At 39.9% G+C, this 25,296-nt stretch overlaps 2 protein-coding genes across 7 annotated transcripts in view; one reads left to right on the top strand and one right to left on the bottom strand.

Annotated features, from left to right (window-relative positions):
* Positions 1 to 7,737, bottom strand: part of Edem2 (ER degradation enhancer, mannosidase alpha-like 2) — a 97,783-nt gene extending 90,046 nt beyond the window's left edge. For 2 of the 4 annotated variants that reach the window (XR_010562635.1, XM_065424582.1), the window contains exons 1-4: positions 7,453 to 7,732; positions 6,885 to 6,930; positions 5,554 to 5,654; positions 5,414 to 5,453 (exon numbers count right to left, since the gene is read on the bottom strand). Coding sequence is in view for 2 of the 4 variants with exons in the window: in XM_065424582.1 (XP_065280654.1) it covers positions 5,414 to 5,453; positions 5,554 to 5,654; positions 6,885 to 6,930; positions 7,453 to 7,556 (291 nt within the window). In the remaining 2 variants the exon portion in view is untranslated. Of the gene's footprint in view, positions 1 to 2,841; positions 2,867 to 5,413; positions 5,454 to 5,553; positions 5,655 to 6,884; positions 6,931 to 7,452 lie in introns of all 4 variants that reach the window. The other 2 variants (XM_065424580.1, XM_065424579.1) reach the window with 2 other exon arrangements.
* A 178-nt stretch (positions 7,738 to 7,915) lies between these two features.
* LOC135896218 (uncharacterized) overlaps positions 7,916 to 25,296 on the top strand; it is a 51,446-nt gene continuing 34,065 nt past the window's right edge. Inside the window, exons 1-8 of one of the 3 annotated variants that reach the window (XM_065424578.1) lie at positions 8,002 to 8,286; positions 9,249 to 9,403; positions 14,093 to 14,222; positions 15,180 to 15,315; positions 20,433 to 20,593; positions 21,935 to 21,974; positions 22,570 to 22,618; positions 24,086 to 24,194. In XM_065424578.1, coding sequence (XP_065280650.1) covers positions 8,197 to 8,286; positions 9,249 to 9,403; positions 14,093 to 14,222; positions 15,180 to 15,315; positions 20,433 to 20,593; positions 21,935 to 21,974; positions 22,570 to 22,618; positions 24,086 to 24,194 — 870 coding nt within the window. In that variant the 5' untranslated portion in view covers positions 8,002 to 8,196. Of the gene's footprint in view, positions 7,962 to 8,001; positions 8,287 to 9,248; positions 9,404 to 14,092; positions 14,223 to 15,179; positions 15,316 to 20,432; positions 21,198 to 21,934; positions 21,975 to 22,569; positions 22,619 to 24,085; positions 24,195 to 25,296 lie in introns of those variants that run through there. The other 2 variants (XM_065424577.1, XM_065424576.1) reach the window with 2 other exon arrangements.

Below are 25,296 nucleotides of genomic sequence, written 5' to 3'. Positions count from 1 at the left end.
TAAACACTCAAAGAGAAATGGTGCTAAAATAAGAGCAATTAATTACCATATATTCTTGTGCAGGGACTGCACTCTAACAGTTTGGTCTAACATTAAAGAGTAAAAGTATTTCAGAAATTATCCGTGCATGGACTGTACCCCTTTTGCTAAGCAGGCACATTGACAACGGTGACAGTGCGGCCCACGCTGCACAATCTCCATGCAGTACGCAGCACATAAAGTGTATTGGGCTCCTCTGTGCATTGATTTTACAGTGGACACTGAAGGAAGACTGTTGACTTAAAACGTTGATGTTGTCACAAAATTTGCATCCCAATGTCTTGTGGCTTGCACCATCCCACTTCCCAACTGTGTCCACATGTTCGTTCAGCATAAGGGACCCTGTTTTCTGAGACAGCGCATGCCACAACATGCTGCCATGAATGCACACAAATTGTGCATCAAGATTTTAAACACTTTGTACGTGTATTTCTGCGGTAAGCTTTTGTCGCTTCTACGTTGCCTCAAATGCTGTCAACTGTAACAATCCACGCATCTTTCATGAAAAAACTTACAGCAGTTTCTTTTTTTTTTCATCACGCAACCTCATGCTCAGAGTGATGTCCTGAATCAATTTCACATATGAACAGTTAACTTCCACAGGAAACGAAACTCCATTGCTGTAGCTCCATGCTTATGTCCCAGGAGTGACAAATGAGATACTAGCGGTCAAAGCTAAAACGAAGGCTTCCCATTGGTCAGCACATATACAGCAAGCATGTCTGTTTTTCGAAGACGATAAAATATTTAGTTACCTCTTACTCTTCCATTTGTGTGGGGGCAAAATGCGAAAACACCTGTGTACTTAGATTTAGGTGCCTGTTAAAGAAGCCCAGCTGGCCCAAATTATTCCAGAGTCCCCCACTACGGCATGCCTCATAATCAGATCATGGTTTTGGCACATAAAACCCCATAATTTAATTTAATCTTTAACTCCTGCATGGTCCACAACCCAAAAATTCAGACCTGAACTTAAGGCATATATGGTAATAAATATAAAAATACATGGTAAGCATTAGCACGAACACCCACGCTATCACATATATAATGGTTATTCAAAGAGTGCCTTTCAAACAAATACACAGGTAGCTTGAGTTAGTAATTGCTCTACTTTTATGAAGGTAGAAAAGGGAAAACAATTAAATGAACAGGTCCTGGGCATTAATTCTGCCAACTTTTTCAAGCGGGGGGAGCTTATTGAAAACACTGCCAGCTCCAGAAGGCGTAAGCTAATTACTAAATGGCAATTTTAGTTTCTAAAGCCCACATCTTGGATACAGTCCCTTAATTCAGAAAGGAAAAAGACCACATTCTGAAAAAATCATGACAATGAGCATTTTCTATAAATTTCAATAACATGTTTAAATATTAAAGGTCAACTGCCAGTATGATCCTTTTCATATCCCCTTAATTCAGCTCATTTGAATTTCCTTTAATCTACAATTCCTGTTTGTTTGCAGAAATACAGTAGAACCTCGTTATAACAAAGTGGTGCATGGTGTGCTGCTCAATTTTCTGGCTATGCATAGAAGCAGATTTTGAGTTGTTGAGGAAACAGCCATATTCAAGATGCAAGGTATCTGAGGACACAGCTTTCAATTGCCATAGACAAATAATATTCTATTAGTCTAGGTACTTAACTTTGTCTTCACCAGTCCCTCTGTCGCCTACAAAGCACATTTATTCCAGGGTATCAGCTTCCAGACTGGCATAGGAGATGAAACCATATGCCACCATAGTGGCCTTACACACTGACCACAGCTACCTGGAGATTGCTACCTTCCTGAATGTTGCCAAAATCCATTATTTTTTTTTTACTAGAAAGCAGTTTATGCCCAATTATCATCTGAGACTAACAGAAATAATTGTTGCCAGTGGTCAGATGCCATTCAAGCAGATGAGTTTCTCCAGCAGGTGGAAGCCATGATGAGTGAGAAACCCTGAAACACCAATTATAGTCACTGCGAACCTGCTTCAAGTGATTGAGTGGTTAGCCACGTTTCCCATGGACAATGGATTCCACTCCCAAGTTGCTTGCTCCCAAATGGCCTACATGACTGAAGAGTGGCTGGTTGTGGACATCTGCAGCTACATCATCCTCAATGTGGCATTCGAGTTCCCAATATAAAACTGTTATGTTGCTATGTGTGGTCGGTAGCACTGAGAGGGAGACTAACAAACAGCCACACAGTGCTAAAAACTCACTAAAGGCTGCTACTGTGAAAGCGCTGTCTAACATCAGCACACACTATCTGATCCGAGCATGCAGCTGTGATCGAAGTGGAATTCAGTCAATAATTCAGATTGACGATGGTTTTACCAACAGTCTTAGAAAACAGAAATAAAAGAAAGAATGTAAATTTGGAATGAATATTTTGACTTGTCTGAAATATTGTTGCCGTTCGTGAAGTCATCATTATGTCCTCAAATACCTTGTGAATTCGATACATTTTTTCTTAAATACCTAACATGAAGGTGCCAAATGAATAAATTCACCATAAATGAATTCAAAACTTATGTTTTACATGCTAGAAACATCAGAAAGATTTGGTAAAGTTAAAGCTATATTTTTTATGAACACAATGTTTTGCAAAATAAAGCATGTCATGCCAAACTCAGTCTCCCAGTTGCTATGTGATAAAGCTGTTGCATATTGCCACGTTTTTATTCTATGTTACTTTGAGCAGGTGGACCAGCATCCAATCTGCACTGAACAATGCACACCACAGAAAACACTTTTTTGCTTGCAGAATATACTTTAGCAGACACTCAACCATAAAAACTTAAAACGTACATACTTACATGATTCTAAGCACTTAAAAGTGCGCTACACAGAGTAGAGCAGAGCAGAAACAATTTTGAGAGGGTGAAAGTTTCAAAAAAACTACAAACACATCCCTTCCTTATGAGCAGCAATGTCATATCCCTTCCTTTGTGGTACTCATGGAACAGAGAAGGTCCAAGATGCATGGCCAACCATGTTTGTTAACTTTTACAGACAGCATGCACACTGCTTGCATAGTTTGTACAAATACCACTCTGCAGAATTGAATACATTTTATTTCCCTCTTAGGCATAAGGCGTTCTTTCAAGATGGTGTTAAGGCTTAACTAAAGGAAAATCAAGGGCCCTGTGTGTTAGTCCGAGTCAAATATTGGAACTGTTTCTACTTGTTTTCAGTTCATATGCTGTTTCCTGCATTTATCGCTTTATGTATACTAAAAAGAAGCTGTGGCTTTAGGTCTAAATATATTGTCACAGGTGGCATTTTAATGAAAGTTGCCGCTTACTTCGCAGAGGTTGCACAGTGATATGGCTACTCTCACATCTTGAACATCACACGAGGAAAGAAAACAAGTACAATACACATCCATTAAAACAAACTCAATTAAAACCTAAGTGTCAAGACATATAAAACAAAGCTGAGCCACTTGACTGGTTTCTCAGTCTTAATACCAGAAAAACTTACTTTATATCGAACACTTTCTCCGCGAAATTTTTTTTCTACACTTTCACACGGCAGGTACAACTACACACACACACACACACACACACACATATATACACACACACACACACATATATATACACACACACACCAAGTGTTTCAGTGAACACTTTCAAAAAAAGTTTTAGGTTCCCTGTGGCAGATAGCACAATTCTAGTCCATGACCTGGTCTACTCGAAAAGGCGGACATTACTTGGTAAAAAAAATTGAAGTCTATAATATACTAATTAGCAAAAATTTACTATTTAAGTGTTTAACTAATTACCTTATGGCACATATTGCAATTTACCAATTCTAGCTGAAGAGTTTGCAAGGCAGATCCACTTGGAATGAATCCTCAGGATGACACCAGTTTTGAGATACTAATTCCCAAACTTTGCAGAGAAATGCATTGGCATTCCAGTTAATTTTGTGCTTCAATGCATAAAACGACATTTTGCACAGAAGGTAAGTGGAACAACAGTGGATTTTTACTGCAAGTTTGATGGCGCATATCGTAAATGGTGTCATCCACACAATTATCTTCAAGTAGATAGGCCCTGCAGTCTCACCTGCTAGAATTTGTAAATTGCAATATGTGGCATACGGTAATTAGTTAAAACTTAATTTGTATTTTTGTTAAGTAATCAATTATGCATTTCAATTTTTTTTGCATGTCCATTTGAGTAGACCAGCTCATGGACTAGAATTGTGCTATCGTCCACAGGCAATAAAAAAATTTTTTTGAAAGTGTTCACTGAAACATCATGTATATATGTATGCATGTATGTATGTGTGTGTGTGCGTGTGTGTGTGTTGGTTCCTCAAGTATGCTACAGCTATAATAGGAAGCAATTTTGACCATGTGTTAAATTTTGACCAAGTGTTAAATTGTTTCTACAATAACAGCTATGGCTTTCATGGTTTCCTGTCCAACAGCTTTTGTCATTAGCAAGTCAAGGGTGTTCTTTAGACAAGCCAAGTTAAGTTTTCTATAGTGAAATGTCTCTTTTACATGTACGTGATAGGCAGTTCAGCGTGTTGCCATAGCCACGCGTGTGCTTTTGATTTCCAAAGCATGTCGTCTCTCGATGACTTTAGTGAGCTGGAACAAAGTATTTTAGTTCACCTATGTGCTCAGAATTTTGCGCGTGTACAACAGCAATCATGTGTGCCGGCATGCATTGAGCCGCGAACGCCGCTCGTTAGTGTGGATATATTTTACTTCGTAATACGCACAGAATAAAGAGCAAAAACCTAATCATATACAAAGTGCAATTTTAAGTAATATGTATGCACTACTTAACAGCTCAAAGCACAACATTATCATTTCTGATACGCTGAATTTGATGCCTGAAAACTCGGACTTAGTGCTGTAAACCCAATATACAGCCCATACTACCATTTTTGATATTCTGGAGGGAGTGCTCAGTTGTGAATAGTTCAGCAAATGAATTAAGTAATTACCGTATTCATTAACTTTTACTCAATTATCATTTTGCTGTTTTCTTCGTACCAATATACTCTCCATGGCCAGAAATACATGTGAGTAAGTTTTACTTTCTTTGACATACGGAATAGTGTCCGGGCTTTGTGGGGTGAATAACAGCCGACTTATATACTGTAATATCATATACTACATATAAATTGCCAAGGCTTCACAGCTAGTTCGTGCCACTTACTGGTTCCTCAGTCTTTCTTTTCCACTTTAAAGTTATAATTCCTACTTAATTCGCTAACAGCATGCTGGATTCTATCACTATAAGTCAGAGTGATTTCATTTCCATGAAAGTCTCGCAATAACCCACAAAGTCCACTCCTGTAGATTTGTGCCCAATATAAAATAAATTTTCTCTGTCCTGACTTTTTTTCCATGTTGCAACTTACCATTAATGTGTCCATGGTGTCCACTAGGGTTAATGAAAAACTGCAAAGGCAATAAAAAGAAAGTCACAATACAGTACAGTGCAAGGCTCTGAATACAATACAGTGCAATGCTCCGAGTGCACATAGGAAGGCTGACTTACTTTCCCAATGCATCATCTATGTCCCCCCGATTGGCCTCTGTTCCTCGGTATCGGCCTTTGCAGCTCAGAGGCATGAGCTCATCAGCTGGGTATGCATTGTCCTGCAGGAAGTGACCAGCACACAGATGGTTTGTTCGCACTGCATTCTACAAATGCGCCCAACTTTTCTTTTTAAGAGTAAATATTACACTAACATGCAACAATTATACCGTCAAGTGACTTCAATCTCTATGTGCATTAATGTTGCTTAGTGTTTGCCAGCTTATTTCGCTCTCTTTGCTCATGCCAAAAAAAAACTTGAGAGTTGCTCAATCCTGCTCCTGGAGCACTCATTTTATACGGACCGGAACAGCAGTCATTTCTGAAAGAGCACATGGCTGACACATAGGTAACCTTCCCCCAACCACAGACACAAACAGGCCGTACACTGTATATTTCACTGTACACAAAGTGAAATATATGTTTTCCAAATTCTTCTGCAAAGTTGACTTCTCTGCTGCTTTTTATTGAAACAAAACACTTCTCAATGGCAGACATTTCTACCACAAGCATGGAGGACTCGAGCAAAAGATAATTTTGAATTGTATCCAGAATGTGCCTCATTTCCTTTGATCCGAAGCATTCTTTGCCTCATACCAGGCACTTTGCGGTAGGTAGGTAGGTGGATAGGTTGCGTTCAGCGATGGGATTTTCGAACCTGGGCCTCCCCAGCCCAACAGCCCGATGCTCTACCCATTAGGCCACAATAGCATGCATACTTCTCTTGTGGCAATGCCAACTAGCTTTTTGAGACGACTGATTGGCATGTGCATCAGTTTGCATAGCAGCAATTTTCTTAAAAAAGTGAGCACGTGCGTGCGCAGTTTTTGTTGGGAACAACCACAGGAATGAATTGTGCATATAATGGTCAGCCTTACCACTCTCTTAAAAGCTCAAATTATTACTAGAAAGATGAATGCCAGAGAAATCGACAAGCACGCTTCACCAGGCCTGCTCATGTACTTTAGCAATTTCGGATGAAAAATAAATGTGAAATAAAGCTGTGCACCTTCACAATAGCTCATACATATCTGTAAACAAACGTAAAATGCTTAAACTCTAAAGACTATGGCTAGTGAACATCCAGTCTTTATGTAACCATCAGAGAGGAACAACTGTTCTGCTGTAATATGGTTTCGCCTACACAGGTTATTGGCTTATGCAACATAGTGTGTATAAACTGGTATGTTCTAATTGATTCAGCTTAGTTCACAGCAATACAAATAATCGGAAACATTTACTATGGTGCAAAGAAAGTACCCAGCCAAGGATTTTCTATTTATAACACATACCATGTAAGCCCGGTAGGCGTGATAAAACATTTCTTTAACTTGTTCCCTGCAAGAAGAGGCAAAAGTAAAAAAAATAGAGAGATCTGTAATGGTTGCAAGGTGCCCTGTTTCCTATCAATGAGGACATGCACAGGCGCGAAAATCCACGTTCACATCATGGTCGTTTATTAGGATGTCGAGCACGTAAAAATTCCCAATTAAGCTTGTTTCTTTTTCTACTTTTTCTTTTTAATATCACATGAATTGCGTTGCTCTCTCGAAGCAATACACACTGGGCTTGAGGTTTGAGATGTAATAAGAACAACACAACACTTATGTCAACAAATTATTTGGCCAGCAGACATGAACACCGCGAAGTAGCAAGTGAACAACGGGCAAACAGGTGCGCTTTAGCTAAACGCGAGACGTCATCAGCAAGAGACTGACAGGTGCAGGGCTCGATGACCGATTCAGACGCGTCATATCAGACAGCAAGGAAACACCCGCATCAAAATTGCAAGAGCTTTATGCTCTACGACAGTGACGTTAATAGTACGCAAGCGAAAGTTAATGTGTTCGAGGAACTCACCGCAGTTCGACTCTCTCTTCCGTGGTTACGGCTTCGGTAGTGGTTCCGACGATGCACATCAGTATGCCAGCAATCGCCACCATAGTATTATTAGAAGATGCCATTTGAGGTGAGGAGGGATCGATCTAAAGTGTCTGCTTTTTGACGTTTTGACTAGAGTTATGGTAAGCGTGTGCGCAAAAATTTTAGGACGCAATCCATCGCCTCCGATGCCCCTTCGCCCACCAGTTTCCTACTGCATCAATGCAGGGAAGCAAGCAGCAGGCAGCGATCTCAGTACCGATGAATCGCCACCATCGCTCAACACTTCTTTTTTTGCGTGTACATGTCTCTTAAAGTGCGTTTAATTCTTAAATTAATTATAAACTAAAATATAATTGCAAAAATAAAATATATTTGTACTTATTAGGTGGTAATTCCATGCCCCAGCCGCGGCTCTCTCTGGGTAAAAAACGCAAATCTCAAAGGCCTTGCTTTTGAGATCGCAAACGTTATAAGTAAGTGCAATGGTAAGTCATAGACTCCATGTTGTAGGCTTTATTATTTTTGGCATACCATTATTTTTAGTTATAATGGCTACCGTACCTCAGTTACAGTGTATATCAGTGCATAAAATTTCCTACAAAAATTTCAATAGGAAACGTTATGCTTCATGGTCCCTCAATGTAACAAAAAACGAATCTCAAAGGCCACAGTTTGACCATTTTCATTCGGTCCCATTTCTTTGAAACGTCGCCGTTTGTGATGGCTGCTTTTCGCAGCTTTGAATACGGGCGGGACATTTCATTGCTTAAAAGCGCACTTCGTTTTGCGGAGCGCATTCTTCACCAGGAGGTAAGTATGCTATGAATTAGTGGACATCTTTCCAATCTGCTGTAAACTACGCTGGACTGTTGCAAGCAAGTGTGAGAACCTGCGTGATAGCACCAGGAAGGCTGCACCAGATTACAGAGTACAAAAAAAAGAAAGAAAAAAATGACTTGTTTTATGTCAGAAGGAAAACGGTGAAAAATTGTGTAAAGTGCTTCCACTCTCCTTCCCACTGTTCTTTTTCGATTCAAGCGAACAAGAAATGCACACGAAGAAATGCCAAATGCGCACGTTACTGGGATTGGCTCCGGAGCGTGGCATTCGTGGTGTTCCGAGGCGTTATGGAACAAGGGCTTTCGGCCAAGCTTTCCAGTTCTTGGATAGACAAAGGCACCACGTTTTTTGCCGCCGATGAAGAGATTAAAAGAAATTAAACTTTTATTTAATTTCCTGTAGAAGCCCTTGATGTTATGTAGTTTATAGGTGTTCCTATTAGCAAGTAACGTTGGCCCACTCGTGACTGCAAAAACAGCAGAGGGCTGCTCACCTATGAAGGATTTGCGAGCCTCTCACATCATCCAATTAACATGCCTCAGAATCTCTACAGCACGCGTGTAATTGAATCATAAGTGTCTGTATCTTTACTGGCCAAGCATGAGGCAGTTGTATCTGCTTTTACTTTATGTTTGAATGGATGGTGCACTAGCAGCATGCTATTGGGTTATCTCAGAGAAAAGGTATACCATACCATTTATTTAATCTATGCATGCTGCTAGACACAGTGTCGAATTGGTTCATGCATGTGGATAAATCGGGGCAATTATCCTTTGTTTCTTCTGCAAGGAACCTTCCTTGCATTCACTGTGATTTATTTACTGTGTCAGGCTGCTGCCATGAAGGTTGCTACTGTTCTGGGTATAGTGTGTATGCTCAGCAACTTTGAAAGAATCAACGTGGCTGAAGTACGTATACCTTTCTTTCTGCAGGATGCAAGCCAGACTTTGTTTTCATTGGACCACAGCCACTCTAAAACAGCAGCAGTGACTGTGTCAAATAGGATACAAAATGCCGGCAGTGCTGGAATTGAATTAGCTGTTACCAGTTCAAGGCTGCATACTGCAATTTTTGTAAATGTGCTTCTGTAAGTGGAATTGTGACCTGTATGCATGGTGTTGGTTTGTTCTGGAAACTCGCCATTAGTTTAGTCATTTGAGCTGAAACTTTGTAGGTTTTGTAGATGCACTCATATGAATGTGTGTTGACTGTCTTACACGTCAAGAAAGGAATGCATCATCCTTGCTTTAGACATGCGCTTGTTTACATGAATGTAGTCTTAATGCAGTTGAAATCTTGCAGTGTTTCCTGTAACATATTAAACACAGTTTTTTTTTAAAATATTTGCTGTTTCTAGCTAGCAGTTGTAGGCAAGGGGTGAAAGGTCTGTATCAGCCAACTTACAGTGCTGTGCCCCTCATTGGTATAATGTGCCAGCATTTCACATTAATTTGCTGCAGGTGGCTGTTCACTGCACCCTCTCTTGTATATTCAACACAACATTTTGTTCTAGTGAATCGGCCTTCCATGTGGGACCTTGTCAAATGTTTGTCTAGCAGGTACGACACTTTTGTAGGTTATAATACAAAACTACATAGACAAGCAGCAATGACTCAACACAATAACAGTAACATGCCTGAAAGCAACACAGTGCTGTGCCCTTCCTGTCCATGTGGTTTTGCGCTTTGGCTTGTGTGCCAAGCCACCTTAACCACATCCTGGATTTGATAACCCAACTCAATATTTCCTTGTTGCTCCACGTATCTATCAGAATAGTGATTTCAGCTACATATTTAGATATGTTACAGAGTGTTATAGTCATTAAAAAAATTGAACTACAGAATGCAAAACTGATATCTACTCGCAAGAAGAACGTGCTCCTGGACTATTCGGTTCATGTTAATGAGTCACTAGACTTCAATGCAAAAGAATGTGACCACAAAAATACATGCACAAACAGGACAGGTGCTACTAACAAGGGCTTACTTGAAAGCAAGCTAGCAAGCATGTATTCACCTTTGTACACAAGCACATGCTGACAATTCATTTTCATTGCACTACAATTAATTTATTTAGTTATTAATTTATTTTTCTTAGGACATAGAATATTGCAAAGAGGATTGGGAAATTATGAAAAAAGACATATATAGATACACGAATACGCAAATGCACACATATCACAGCATGTATCACATTGCATATCATATATCATACATATATACATGTGCAGTCAAGTTAATTAACCTCTTTGGGTGCTATGTGCACAATTGTGCATGCCATGAAGATGCATCAAAAGCAAGTTCACTGAAGAAAATACTGATATTTAAAACCTGGCATATGCATTTCCAAACACTTCTGATTGGACCTATGCTGCAAGTTTGACTAATATCTGTAAAGTGTCTTAGTTAAATGAATTGGAAGGTAGGCGTTTGGGTGTCAGTATCTTGTCATGTAGTGGGATCTCTTCATTGATTGTTTTTCACAATATTTTACATCGGATATACTTTTCAAGTGGCCGGATGAGGGATTTCCAAGTATGCTAGACAAGAAACGGTTTACATTCTCATATCTGACATCCCTGTAGAGAATTCTCGCATGGAGTCCATGTTCTGTAACCTTGACAAAATTCCATCAAAGGACAGAAAAATTCTCAAACCATTCTGCATCTGTACGCATTTTATGATTCTGGAGATACAGGAGATGGGGTGAAACTAAATTTTCAGTGAACAGAATTAATTGGCATATGAAGGGGTTAAGGTAATTCCAGATGGGGATCTTGAAGGCAGTATTGTTGGTTTCTGAAGTGACAGAGGGGCGAAGGCGGTTCCAGTCAGTGCTAGTTTTGGAAACTATGGGGAGCATGAATGCAGATTAGTAAGACTGTTTGGGATGTCTACTTTATGCTAGTGGTCGTTGCGCAACAAAATGTGTGTTGGCTGGATAAAAAGGTAAACGCTGAGGACAGGATTGAAGTGATATGTTTTGTGAAACAGGCAAAGGTGGTGACATTGATGATATTGGCTGGGACTTATGGAATGTATAAATAGTTGTTAGCAGCACCTGTCCCGTTTATCTGTTTATTCCTTTGTGGTCATTCACTTATGCGCTGAAACCTAGTAATTGATTATTTACTTGTAAATGCATCTTCTGAACATTATACTTTATCATTAGAATTGTTTCATCTATGCAACATTGCTTATTGTACACTGCCTTATATGCTAAACTTGGCTTGTGTATTGTTATCACAGAAACCTTAGACATTCCTTCTGTGTTCTCCCCTTTCTAGGCAACGTTCATGAAAGTGTGCCAAGCACCATTATTGCTTATGTTTTCTTGACTAAATGTGCTACCAGCATAAATTGAAAGATACACAAGAAATAACTGGTCAGAACTTTTGTTATGTGTAATTACATGGAAGTGCGATGTGTGATCGCTCTGCAGCTGCTTTTTTAAGCATGGAGTAGTCCCAAATGTATGTTTTGGAGTCTGTATTAAGCCACTTTTACAAATGCTGGTGAACATCGAAATAGAACAAAGCATAAGAGTACTTTCAGAATTGTTTGCATGTGAATTTTTACTGATAGTGCATACACACAGAATTGTAAGGAGCATATGTAAGTTGTATTTTGAAGGGATCAAATTATCGTCTATGATTAGAGGACAGATGTGAGTGAAATAGTGAGCAGTGAAAGCTCACTGCCTTTGAGCTGCTCTATATGCATTTGCTTAGATCATGTCAATCTTAATCTTGATTTTGTTTAGGGGTCTTGGGGAGGCTTATGTGGGTTTCGAAATTAACTTTGCAAATAACTCAAAGTTAAGGTCCTGTAGAAATGAATGTGAAGGATTATGCGAAAAATTGGGTGCACCATATGATTCAGTGGCATGGAGAACCACTTTAAAGGGGCTTCGAACATGGTAAGAAAAAGTTCCCAGTCTGTAGACAATGCTGCCATGAACATGCCAGCCTAATATGCGGCATGCAGCAGGGAGCCCGCGATCTTGCACAATAAATTGCTTGCTCTCTCCTGCAGCGTCGCTCCTTTTCTGTCGTATATTAATGTCAGTGATGATGTCAAAGCCACTGTGATGGCCCATGGACACCAGCCATTTGGCATCTATAGATTAATCCATGACAATTAATTACTCACAAACAAAAGCTCGTGCACACATGCCCACACTTTCAGATCTTCTAGGACACGTGGAAGTGGGAGTTGTTAACATATCTTGCCCATCTTGTCACCTCTCCTTTGTTGCTCTCGGGCACCTTTGTCGGATGCCAACCTTGAAAGGTTACCATAAGTGCACTACTAAGAGAAGAAAAAGAAAGCAGCATGCCCCAGCTGAGAGGAACTGATTAGTTCAGGGGGAATGTGACAGTAAATATTGTGCTGAATGTATTGTCGTTCAAGTTAGGGTCTTTAAAAAAATGTTTTTAGGAATATAGTATAATTGAAAGTCATTGCACTCATTCCAGCATATTTCTCAGGTTTGAAGAAATGCGTTTTAATGTTCCTTTAAGGAGTATGAATTGTTTTCTGTATGACTTTGTCAGTTTCGAGCACTCTGGATTTTCCACACACTACGTCTCTACGTTTTGTGTTAATGTATGGGGAAAAGAAGTTCACCGACGTTTACAGTACTCCCTAATGCGAAATTTGAGCACAGCTCAATACGTGTTTTCATTTCATGATATATTGGCTGCCACAGACAATCTATCTCGTGCAGCATGTTGCAAATGGATTGAAGTGCGGCATGGTTGCCTCACTAATAGGGAGGTTGCGTGGGCCGGAGTGATTCACAGCAGCAGCTGCCGTCAGACCTCCCAGACGATGCACACTACTCTGGCGCCATCTCGTAGTCATTGTTGCGGCACTAAGCTTTTCTTCGCACGCTTACGCCATAGCCTCCTCCACTTTCCACCTCGTGGATCTTCTGCACCCTCCTCTCCACTTTCATCCTTGCATTTGTCATCCCCCGCTGCACTATGCATTCAGTTTTATCTTTCGCTGTGCTCGTTTGCTCAGTTACGCCAAGCTGTGATGCCAAGGCATGCCGATGCTCGCCGCAGGAACGGACGCCTAAGAGCTGCTCTAAATGTGGTAACCAGGTGTTATACATGATGAAATTTCTCTATGATGTGCATTAGTTCATTTGTGTATACAAATGACGAATTATATGATTTCCTGGAAGCATTTGTTTTCCTTGTTTCATTGTGCATTTATTTTCATTAAAAAGAAAAATTTCATCTCTACTTTTATGGTTCCTGGGGTAGGTGTACATCGAGACTGATATGTCCTCTTCAGCATAACATATATGTCACCTCTATAGTAAGGCTTGTTACCCTCCACAGTTTATTGTCAGTAAAATGGGCTTTGCACAACATGTCAATGGATTGAAATTCTATGCCAACCTGCTACACTTTATTTTTGGAGCATGTGTGTACATATGAAAGCATGTGGGATTGACCTTTGTTTCGTTAACTTAAATGCATATCTTACTGTGCAATTCAGCACTGTGCTTGCATACTGTAATGTAGCTACCAAGTCATAAAGGGTTTATTATTTGCTTGGCTTTGCATGTTCTGGAACAGTTTATACTGTGAGATTGGTGCATGTACTCTCTCTATATTTTGCTCTGACTGTTACACTATGTGCTTTAGCTCAGCATATTTGCACAGTTTTGCAAAAATGCAGCTGTCAGATCTTTTGCATGTAGAAACTGCATAAAAATATATTGTGTTGCACTGTGACAAACTCAACACTTTTGTTTGTAGGGCCAATGACATTGTAGGAGAGGCTGAACTGGAGTATTTTGAGTCTGTGCTTGATGACTTCCCACGTATTGGATGGCACTTCTATGCGGAACTTGTATCAACATGTGGCTGGAGAGAGTACTTTATTCAGGTAATTAGAACAGGTGCACTCTTATGCATCTTCAGTCTCTTTCATACTTCTGGGCTTGGTTTAAGTTGAGATGACAGTTTTTAGATAAAAAAGATTGTGACAATATTTTTATGCTTCTGGAAAGGCTGGTTAGCATAGTTACTGAAGTTTCTTGTCATGGAATATGTTGCTTTGGGCAAACTAGCTCACGCTGCAAGGAAGGCTGACCTAAGCGTTAGGCTAGGCAGCCGATTCTAATTTAATTGCTTTCACTCCTTAATTTGCCACAAGGTGGCATCCAGTGCAGCAACATGAACACTACAGCATATTTAAACCCACAAAGATCACTGTATTGTTTTTGCTGCACCGAGTTTCATACCTCAAAATTTTTAAGTGCATAGACGAAGCCCACAACAACATTTTTTATATGCTGGAGGGACTCGTCAGTTGTCAGTTCAGCAAACCAATTACAAATTAATTACTGTACTAATAAATTTCTTGTGCAAGTAACATTTAATTCTTTTTTCTATAGGTGTACTCACTATGATCAGGAATAAAGATGAACGCATTGTTCTAATTTTTCTTGATGTGGACTGGTGCCTGGTTTTTGTGGGCTTAAATGTGTGCCAATCGAGGAACCTTGCTTGGATAATGGAATATTAAATAAAACCAATCGGACCTTTGCTGTGTGGATCTGCCATGCTGTGTGTGTAAGCTCATGTGCATGAGCTCCTTTTGGTTTAGTTTCAACCAGCAGGTGCATACTGGGCTTTTCATTGGGCTGTCAATAATTAAGCAGTCCTCTTACGATTTGTTGGCTGTTCATCAACTTTGTCAACATCTCCATTCCCCATATTCTTGTATGCTGACAAAATTTAACCTGGTTGTGCCCCTGTATCCTAGGATAGTTCACACATTTCTCAACATTTGTGCTGTTTTCTTAAATATTTTTTGCTGCTGTATTTGTATTTGTTGCAGAATCTGAAAGCACTTTCTCCGAGAATTAGGCTTAGAGTGCTTGAAGCAGTGCATGACATTTCCAAGACCTTGCCTTACGTTTGGAGCTGCATAGTGTCTGCATTAACATGGTCATTGTGTATTTCACCTATAAAGGGTATGTGTTGTTTCTACGTCTTTGTTTAAGAAATCGGTAAGGTTATTCAGCCAATGTTATAAACATTTAGATGTTTAAAGTGCATGTTTTATGCACCTGAAGTAGTGAATGAATATTAACAAGATTCACTTTTAAGTATCCAGAGACTTTAGCGACAAAGCAATATTTTCTTCTCTATATGTGATGCTTATGCCCATCAGGGTAGCCTGTGGACTTTGTTAAAGACATTGATTCTCATGCATTGGATGATACTTGGTTGATTCTTAACATTGAGTTTCCTACTAAAATTACTAGAAGTAACACTGACATTGAGATCGTTCAGCTACCATAAGAATAGTGGTTAGCACATGTATTTGTGTGATCTTTGTGGTTGTGGCTTTTTATGTTCTTGTGACGTGGCCTATTACACTTTATCTTTCTAAATTTCCAAGCACAAATAGTTTACTAAACACATTAAGGCAATTAGTCACTGCCCACATGCATAATCATTGCAAATAGTTGCATTTATAATGTAATATTTTGTTGAAAATGATAAATTTGTAAAGACGCAAAGCCATTTGCAGCTAGAAAAATGAAGTTTAGGCAAATTCATGTACATAATGCCCATTATTCCCATGCTGGCTTAACCACCATACTTGCACTTCCATACTAAGGATGGTCGATTAATTTTTGTATTTGATGAATGATTGATCATTAATCATTTTAACCTTTAATCGATTAAACGCGGGGTTTTTCATAGAATTATTGGTTAATAAAAATTTTTGCCAGGCACTTTTAAAAAGCTTGAAACATAGTTATCATATTTTGTAGGGCCATATTTTAATGTTAGAGAGGCAGAACTAAGTTTGAAGCACAAGTATATAAACATTTGATAAAGAATAATCTTTATGTTAAAGACTAAACATACTTGGCTGTAGTGGCTTTTGAAAAGATAAACAATATATGTTATAAAATGGCACTTAGTGCAGAATTAATAAGATGCATGACACTGGTGAATACCTGTACAGTACACTTAAACAAGAAATAAGAAAAATGGCAAAAGTGTAAGGTGAAGTCCAACTGAAATTGTAAGAAATTGCAATATGCACAGGGGAAAAGAAAATTACGGGTTCAGGATTTTAAACCGCATGCTCTTTCCTACAGAATTGACTGGGATGTTTTGGTGAAACCGATACCTTCGCCTTCTTTAAATGGCCGCACAACCAGCATGCGAGAATAGATGCTCGGATGCTATAGATTTTCTCAAATTGACGTGAACTCCACCGCTATGTCAAATGCATACTCCAAACCAGCACGCATGCTCTGCCACATCTTTAGTGGACTGGGAGGGGCACGACGATCAGTGACTGGGTTGCTATAGTGTGCCTTGAATTACAAGGGCATTTCAAGCACCTGGTTTCTGGCGGCTTGTGGGGAAAGAGAGGGGAAGCACTTGGCTCGGCATCACTGAAAAAAAAAAGCCGCACAGTTACTGCTCGTGCGTCTCCATTCCAGTATGATCTCAACATTTTTGCGCCACTCCTGTAAAACTCTCGGAAATGATTAACGGAACAGACCTAATTGATCAAGGCTATTAAATGAAAGGTGGTCATCAATGAAGTTTAACCCATTCAGGGTCGATTTTTTTCGCCATATGCGACCGCCCAGGGTCGATTCTTTTTATTGCAGATTCTAATTCTTCTGAGAGACCTATTTCGAGAAAAAATTACCGTAATTTTTCTAGGGTGACCGTAAAGGGAGAAAAAAATATTTTGTGTTCGTATATATGTACTCTTTATTCATGAATAACAACAATAAAAAAAAAGGAAATAAACTTACAAGAATTGAAGATTTGATGCTTTGTTATAGTTCAAGGCTTAAATTATGCGCACACGAGAATATTTCGCAAGTCTCAAATGTTCCTGCTCTTACACTAATATTTACGTCCATAGCCTAATCGAACTGTATAGGTGAGCACACCCAAGAAAACTATGTGGCTGTGTGCCCGTTAAAAAAGCAAAACGTGTGACAAACTTCCACTAATCTTCATCTCGTCGCCAACCAGAGGCAATTAGATGTCGCGAATCTCCCCCCCAAAAAAGAAAAGGAAATGCATGCACGGCGGCATTCTTCCTATGCTCACCCCTGTGGGCACTAAACGAGTGAGAAACAGGCGGCTGCCCTTTGAGTGATTAGTAATGAGATAGCCGTCAGTTTTGCGAGCGCAAGAAGCCGAAACCGCCCGCGGAACAAAACCCAAACCGCCGCCAGCCCGCACATGCGCCAATGCGCAAGTGGTAGTATATAGACACGCCGGAGCAAACTAGCTATAAAACAAACCATGCAACGAAAATCGAGAGAGGGTGGCGCGAGAAAAAAATTCCCTGTATTCCCACATAGTGGCAGCACATGCTAGGAAAGAAAAAATTAGGAAATGGGCGTGCTTTTTAAACGTACAGACAGCGCCGTAAATATACGGCATCGACCATTTTTGGACATGTTTGCAGCGCCGTATATTTACTTCATTGGACTCTGAAAGGGTTAATCGTGTTGTGGGATACATTTAAACAATCAATCAGTTAATCATTCATCGATATTACCAACTCTATTCTATAGACACTAGCACCAGAGTTACATTTAGAAATTTTTGTAGGAAACTGTAGTTCCTATGATGTAAAAAGAGGGCCACCAGTTCAGTTGAGTAGAGACCGTGGACCTTCTGCTTGTGTTTCTCCATGTCTGTGAACTTTTGAAGATGTATTGACACAACTTTATGCCCCTGCACTTGTTGCAACACCAGCCCCTCTGGGGTCCACTCTGCACACATGTTCATAACCATAGAACACGTAAACGGGGCACATTGCTGGGCCTGTTGCCTGTCGCTCAGAGAAGATGCTGAATCTGCAGGGAACATCTAATGGGCACACCTCATGCACTGTCTCTCCTTTAGTGAACGAGGCACAAATTTAGTAGGAATACATGCAAGCCATGGTAGGTGTAGTTCTAGAAAAGACATAAGTAAGTAATAAGAGCTAAACATTTTTGCTGTGCAGGAACACATCAGTAGTCTTCAGAATAAAATTTATAAATGTTTTGTGAAAGTGACTGTGTACTGAGCTAAGACATCAATGTGCATGAGTGCAACTGTCTGTCTTCTCATAGCCCATGATCTTTACAACGATCTGCCTGAATATGAGTAAGCAGAGCTTGAGCTTTATTCTGAAGATGACGATGCTAGGGGCTTGCCTGCCCTACCTGTATCTCAATTTTGTGGTATATATATTTTTTGTAAGATAATTCAGTTTCTGTTTATTATTCATTCAACATACAGCGAGTGGATTGTAGGTAATATACAGACGAGGGTCCCAAAGTCAGACTGCAGTGGGACCCTCGGTTAATAATAAGAATGTGGAAACATATTGAAGAAACTGCAAACTTAAACAACATTAGAAGCAACACCATTGCGTGATATTTAAATTCTGGGGTTTTACATGCCTAAACTACGATCTGATTATGAGGCACACTATAGTGGGGACTCCAGATTTATTTGGACCATCTGGGGTCCTTTAATGCGCGCTCAATTCTTGTTACACAGGCATTTCTGCATTTCGTCTCCATTGAAATGTGGCTTTCGTGGCCGGGGTTTGATTCCGCAACCTCGTGCTTAGTAGCATACTGCCAGAGCCATTGCGTGATATATGTAGTAACAAAAGTGCAACAAACGAAGTCAAATACAATGCGATGATTACATGAAAAATTCATTGAAGGTTACGATACTCTCTATAGTGAAATTTGAGCACAGCTCTACATGCGTTTTAATTTCGTGATATATTGAGGCATCACACCAATCACCGCACCAACTGGCACGGCGTTATATATAGGCTGGCCGCACAGTTGCCACTTCCCCGCAACTGTGGCTTATATTTACTGGATAATGCTTGTGGCAAACGCTGTGCGCGAAGACGAGCTTTCTGGTTCATTTATTTCTGTCCCCTGCGGTAGCTGCTATCGTGGATACGCGGACGTGAGCACCATCTGGTGGGGCTTCAAGTTGGCTTCCTCCGCTTTCCTCCTCATGCTTCCGCTGCACCCTCCTATTCTGCTGTCCTTCTCACACTCTCTTTGCTTGTGTCGTCTTTCATCCGCTACTGCGCTCTGAGTTCACTCTTTCATCGTTTGCTGTGCTCGTTCGTTCGGTCACGCTGAGGGAGGACGTGGCACAACGACACTCAATGCAGAAATGGGCTCCTAAGAGATGTGCTCTAAAGAAGATTAACATAATACATACAAATATCACACAGTGATAATGCTTGAGCCGAAGTTTAAATGCATGAAAGGATGATGAGGTTTTGAGGAAATATGGTAAACCATCCAGCAGTTTTATAGCTCTGAATGTGTCAATTTTTCATAGAGTGAACTTTGGGCAGCAGGAAATTGGAGTTTTATGCAAACGTAATGATAAATTTATTGAACACAATTGTGAGATGATAGCTGAACAACTTCGTCTCAAGAATGATGTTGTTTTGACAGTAATGAAGTAGCATTCGAGCAAGCAGACAATAATGCAAATGTTGTTTCTTTTATTTAAGCTTTAAGGCATGAGTTAAAAACATTGTGCAAGTTAGAAATTCCACTTAGTCATCCTTTGTTCGATCTTCAGTGTAGCTGTCTGGATCATTATTGTGAAAACTTGAATGACGGACCCATATAAATAAGTTCAGTTGCCATCAAACTTAACCTGAAATTGGCAATATACTTTGAACAGTCTTGTTTAATATATTCAGACTATTGAGCGTATATCAATGGTTAAATACGGAAATGGAGCAAGCTAATGTTTGCAAGGCAGTGTTATTTTAATGCTGTAGCGCCATCTGCACAAGAAACATAAAGACCTACAAAGCACGTTCAGGGTTTGAAAACAGCTATAATCTTGCCTCATAGTTTCCAGTGCTTCAGAGCCACCACGTTTGTTTTTAACTTTTTCGAATGAGTGGCTTTTGCCTTTTAAAGGCCCTTCATTGCATGTTGGTACTTATAGCAAAAATATTTTTTATTTTATTTTCTGAGCCTGTGGTGTTTTCTTTGTATTCTGTTTTTAGTCAGTTTATTGTTAACATATTATTGTTTTGTTTTTACAGGAATTAGCGTGACCCAAGATGAAATACTTTCTGCCCTTTCTAATCTACAGGCATTGCCTTCATCAAATGAAGCTTCACCAACAGAAGAATGCCTTCTTGAAGACAGTGTTCAGTTCCTTGTACAACTGTCAGGGAATTGCAGCTTGTCTGATATGAAAATGGTGGATTGGGCTTTGTCACTTGTTAATGTTAGCCTTGATTTTTTGCAAAGTGTTTTTGAACCAACAGAGTTCAGTCTTTTGAACCCTAATCTCTGGCTTACAAACTTTGGAAACACAGAAAAAAAGGTAGAGCAGGATTTCTACCTAACTTCGCTGTGCTGCTTTCGTATATTAAATGGCCTTGAATTGCCAGATGTTTGCCAGCTACTGAGCCATGCTGATTGCTTGCTTTTTAGGGAAGTTAAAAAGGCCCTCATAGTTTTTGGAGAGACATTGGCTCAAGAACAGAGCATTAGGCATTCTCTTTGTCTGACTCATGATTTTTGTGCTTTTAGTTTGGTTGATGGAAGTGAAACGAAAGCTTCATTTAAGGTTTGGGTACATGAAGACCTGTGGCACTTGATCAGAAAGATGCAGTGTTTTCTCAACTCACTAGAAACTGTGAAGGAACATTGTAGAGTACAGAGCCCCCTTATAGCTGGCTTGAAGGATTTTGTCGAGAAGTGGGATCATGAAGGAGTGGACTTAAATGTGTGTGATAAAGAGACTCAAATTAGTGCCATTGAAAGCATTCTCAAGCAAGGAACTATTCCACCTACCTCAGGTTGGTTTTCATGCATTTCTTTCTTTCTTCCCTAGGGGCAGAGGCCAAACTCTAAATTTAGCTCGTTTGAGAATTAAGGCCTTGTGCATTCACTAACTCTTAATCTGATGTGTGGTTTGTATTTGTGAGCCTCACAACAATTTTTTTAGTCAGATCCTGTGGCATATTTTCTATGTAAAGGGCCATATTTTGGGGGGAGGGCGGGGGGAAACTGGCATCATATTTTCACCTGCATCTATGGGAGCATTTCTTAAAGGTTGATATAACGTTGACTTAAGCTGAAAACAAGATACGAATTTTCCAAGAAAAGCAAATGCATATCTAGTAATGTTGAAACACTGCATATCTGTAGATGACTTGTACAGACACACCACCTGCAGAGCAGGCTGACACACTTGCCTAGTGCCTGGCTAAGCAACAGATTGATAATGTAGGGTGTTGGTTAATATTTAAAATGTGATCAATTGCCAGTCTCTAATCAGTTAATTAATGGAATTGGTATATTTTCATACACGTCCATACGACAACAAAACTTGGAATGTAGTGCATTAGTTAATTGAAATATGCAACCTTGTCTCATGGCCTTTTCTTTATGGGAGGTTCTCATAGGGAAAACATCTCTCAGCCAAGGTGCTAACATTTTGCAAAATATTTTGCATTTAATCCTGTTGTGGTTCACAAATGTGTAGTTTGTTCTTGGAGTGCCTTTTCTCATCTTGGTATTTCATTGTTTACAGGCAGCTAGCTATCTTGGTTTTATTTTTTGCTGCTTGGCTGGTAAGCAGTATTCCCTCCATGCTGTGCACTACCTTGCAGATTGTTTTTCAGCTGCCAAATGCTGCAGTACAGAAAGCAAATATCATGAACAGTAGTGCACACATACCTGATGTACTACTGATTGTTGCACGATTGAAACATTGAGGCAACACAACTTTGGAAGTTGGCTCATTGAAGTGTTTTAGCCTAGATGTGCACATATTAAAGCTGCAGTTTTAGTGGAATACCAAGATAGAGCCATGAGCAACAACACTAGTCGTGGCATCTTGTGACTTTGTGTTCAACTAGAATGTGCTGGAATTTCTTGCCGTTGTGCGACACTTTTGGTGGTATAGAGAAATAAAGTTTCTATTACTGCTGCAGACCTTTTGCAACAGCAGATAGAAGAACACTTAGGCATGACATAAGAAATTTGCATAGTTTGGTTGAACATATGATCAAGATGTCAGTACCAGCACTACCATTCATGGTCCCATTGTGATATTCCAGCAAAATGACAACACTAATATGTGAATGTTCAGGGTCTGTTATTGAATATATGTGATAGAGACTGATATTTGTCATTGCAATATTGTTTGCCCTCCCTTTATTCTAGCATTGATAATTTGGGTTATAAGCCATGAATCACTTCTGACACATCAATGGTAAGATAAGTTTTTTTTTTAATGGCTAGAACGAATTTCTAAGGGTCCTGTCCTGTTTCTTTTGCTGTGTCCTGTGTTGCGCTGTTTAAAGACTGTTTAATACAAGTTCGAAGGCTTTTCTTGTGGTGGCATTGTAGTGAGCATTGTTGTGGAATTGTATGGGAGTTTGATTTAAGAATCCTAGTCTTGCAGTTAAAAAAAAAATACCAGTGTGATATTTAAGGAGCTCTTAATCACTCCTAGTGCTTTCTGAGCAAACACGATTTGCGGGTAAAAAACTGAGCTGCAAACATTTCACTGAAGCCAAGTGCTATAGTTAAAAATGTGGAGTATGGAGCTAACAAACAGCATGTGAAGACAGCTCCAGCCCCTTTTAAACAGAGGGTTCCTCCTCGCCATTTTTGAAACTGCTGACTGACTGCCAGATGACTTGGAGTACTATTGTAGCACATACAGAGAAGGGACGCAAGAAGGCACTTGAAAGACACAAACACTGACGTCGGGTAGCAGCAGCTCATAGACACTGGTTGGGTGACCATTTTTGACCACAAAAAACTCGTGTGCACAGGCTTGCACGCATGTACAGTTGAGTGCAAAATTCTAGAGACCACAGCACATACAAAAAAAAAAAAAAAAAAAATCAATTCTAGCACAGCCATGCAACATGAAATAGTGTAAAAGAATGGCGCTGGTCAAGCAGGCGCACGTAGGCAGTACACTTGATTTCAGCCTTTATGCCTAGACTGAGACGAAAAAAAAAAAAATTAGTGCCAAATCTGGTCTTTAAACTTTTGCACTCGACTGTACACCCTGCCAGTCCTTTCAAAGTTCATTAGGAAATGGGAAAGCAACTTTTGTAAATGTGTAGCTGCCCGTTTGTCATTCACTGGGATCTTTGTCAGAGGCCCATTTTGAATGGTTACCATAAGCGTGCCTAAAAAAGATAAAAGAATAAAAAAAAATATAGGAGGCATGATAGGCTGGGCATTGTGATCGACACCACCCCTACTGAGAAGCACAGATAAATTGAAAAAAAATGGGGAATGTAAATATTGCACTGCCAATTACTCCGTTCGTAGTAAGTCTTCTTAAAACATTTTCTTGGCATTACATTCGTTGAAAGACCCCACATTCAATCAATTTTCGCAGGTCTTAGAAAAGGTGCTTCAGGCCCCCTTTAAGTGTCATTGCTGGTAAGTTGTAGTACTAGTGTAAAAATAACTATAGTCTATTGCGAGATATCTCGGATTTTCTGATTGGTGCAAAACAGAGAACCACATGATTTAGACATTTCATATAAATTTAAGTGATGTATAAGGTGTGTGTGTCATTACAGCCTGGTGTTGTGTAATGGTAACTTGCTTGTTCCTTTCACGAGCTAGAAAACTCTGTATGCAGTTGTAGTGTCAGCACCCAACCTTATTCCAGAATATCGTACTTTACCATATATATTTATTGCTCTCCCAGGATCTGTGATATACTGAACGACCATCTGAAGCTGTTAAGTCATCCAGAGCTCTTTCGTCGCCTGTGCCAAGCTGCTTTGTGCAGTGATGCAAACACATGCATAAAAAAGGTGCCAGAGGAAATTTTTCTACAGATTTGTTTTCTGTGCATGCTTTTGTTGCACAGCCAGCAGCATGTGAATGTGCTGCCATGATGCCCTAGCTCTTAGAAGATGCACTAAAGACAGTGCTGTATTTAATCTAAATTACTTCAATAAATTGAATTCAGTGTCTCTACAACACATATTATGGGTCATACGATCATTAGAATGCATGTTTTTAAATAATATTGTGTAGAAAAATGGCCATCTGTGTCGCTCGCCTGCCTGTTGATGTGCTATACAACTACAAATGATATTCATTACAGTAGGCACTGGCAGTGCCTTGCAATGCTTTCAACTTGGCTCAGTTATGTTGTGTTGGCTTGGGGACAGTGGGGGGAAACACTGGGATTGGCACACATTTTGTTTTAAAGTACTTTTTTTGCCTCTTCCCCACACTTTGCGGGTGCTGGTTGATGGCTGCTGCTGTCTTGCTGATTATACAACTTCGGCCACTGTCTATGTGCCTGAGTAGACTACCTGGGCCACTGGCATGCGCCACTTGGCGTGTGGCGCTGGATAGGGAACATTCTTGGCCAAACCCCAGAATGGATGTGAGACACTGTGTAATTGTCTGCATAGACAAGCAGTACAAGAAGCAGCAAGTGAAGTCGGCAACAGAAAATTGAAGAAGTCTGCTACTTAAAGGTGAAGAATTTGGCATCAAAAGCAGCTGAGTGGGAAGAAAGGAGTTAAAGGAAACAAAATTGGGAGCTGAGTGTGCATTGAGCGAGGCGAATTAAAAAAAAAAAGGCATAGCTGCTCATGTGTCTTGGGCATTCTTGTGATGGTACTAGTACATTTTCGGTCTGTGAGAAACAGGAGGAAGTCGTGGTGTTTTTGTGATGGAGGTCTTGTTGTTTAGCATGTGGCAGCATTACTCACTTAGTTTTCCACAATTTTGATATGGCAACAGTGATTCACAAGCGAGGTATGTATATAACCATACATTAATTTCTCATAAATGAAAAAGTTTTTTCCACATAAAAAAGTGAAGAGGGCAACACATCATCGCTCTCCCAGTAAGTAACTTTTTCATTTGTGGCTGTCGGTGGTAACCTGCCTACCCTTG

This window comes from Dermacentor albipictus, chromosome 1, assembly GCF_038994185.2.
Source record: "Dermacentor albipictus isolate Rhodes 1998 colony chromosome 1, USDA_Dalb.pri_finalv2, whole genome shotgun sequence".
Classification (NCBI taxonomy): domain Eukaryota; kingdom Metazoa; phylum Arthropoda; class Arachnida; order Ixodida; family Ixodidae; genus Dermacentor; species Dermacentor albipictus.
Note: the sequence above shows the minus strand (reverse complement) of the source record. Positions and strands in the feature narration are given on the sequence as shown.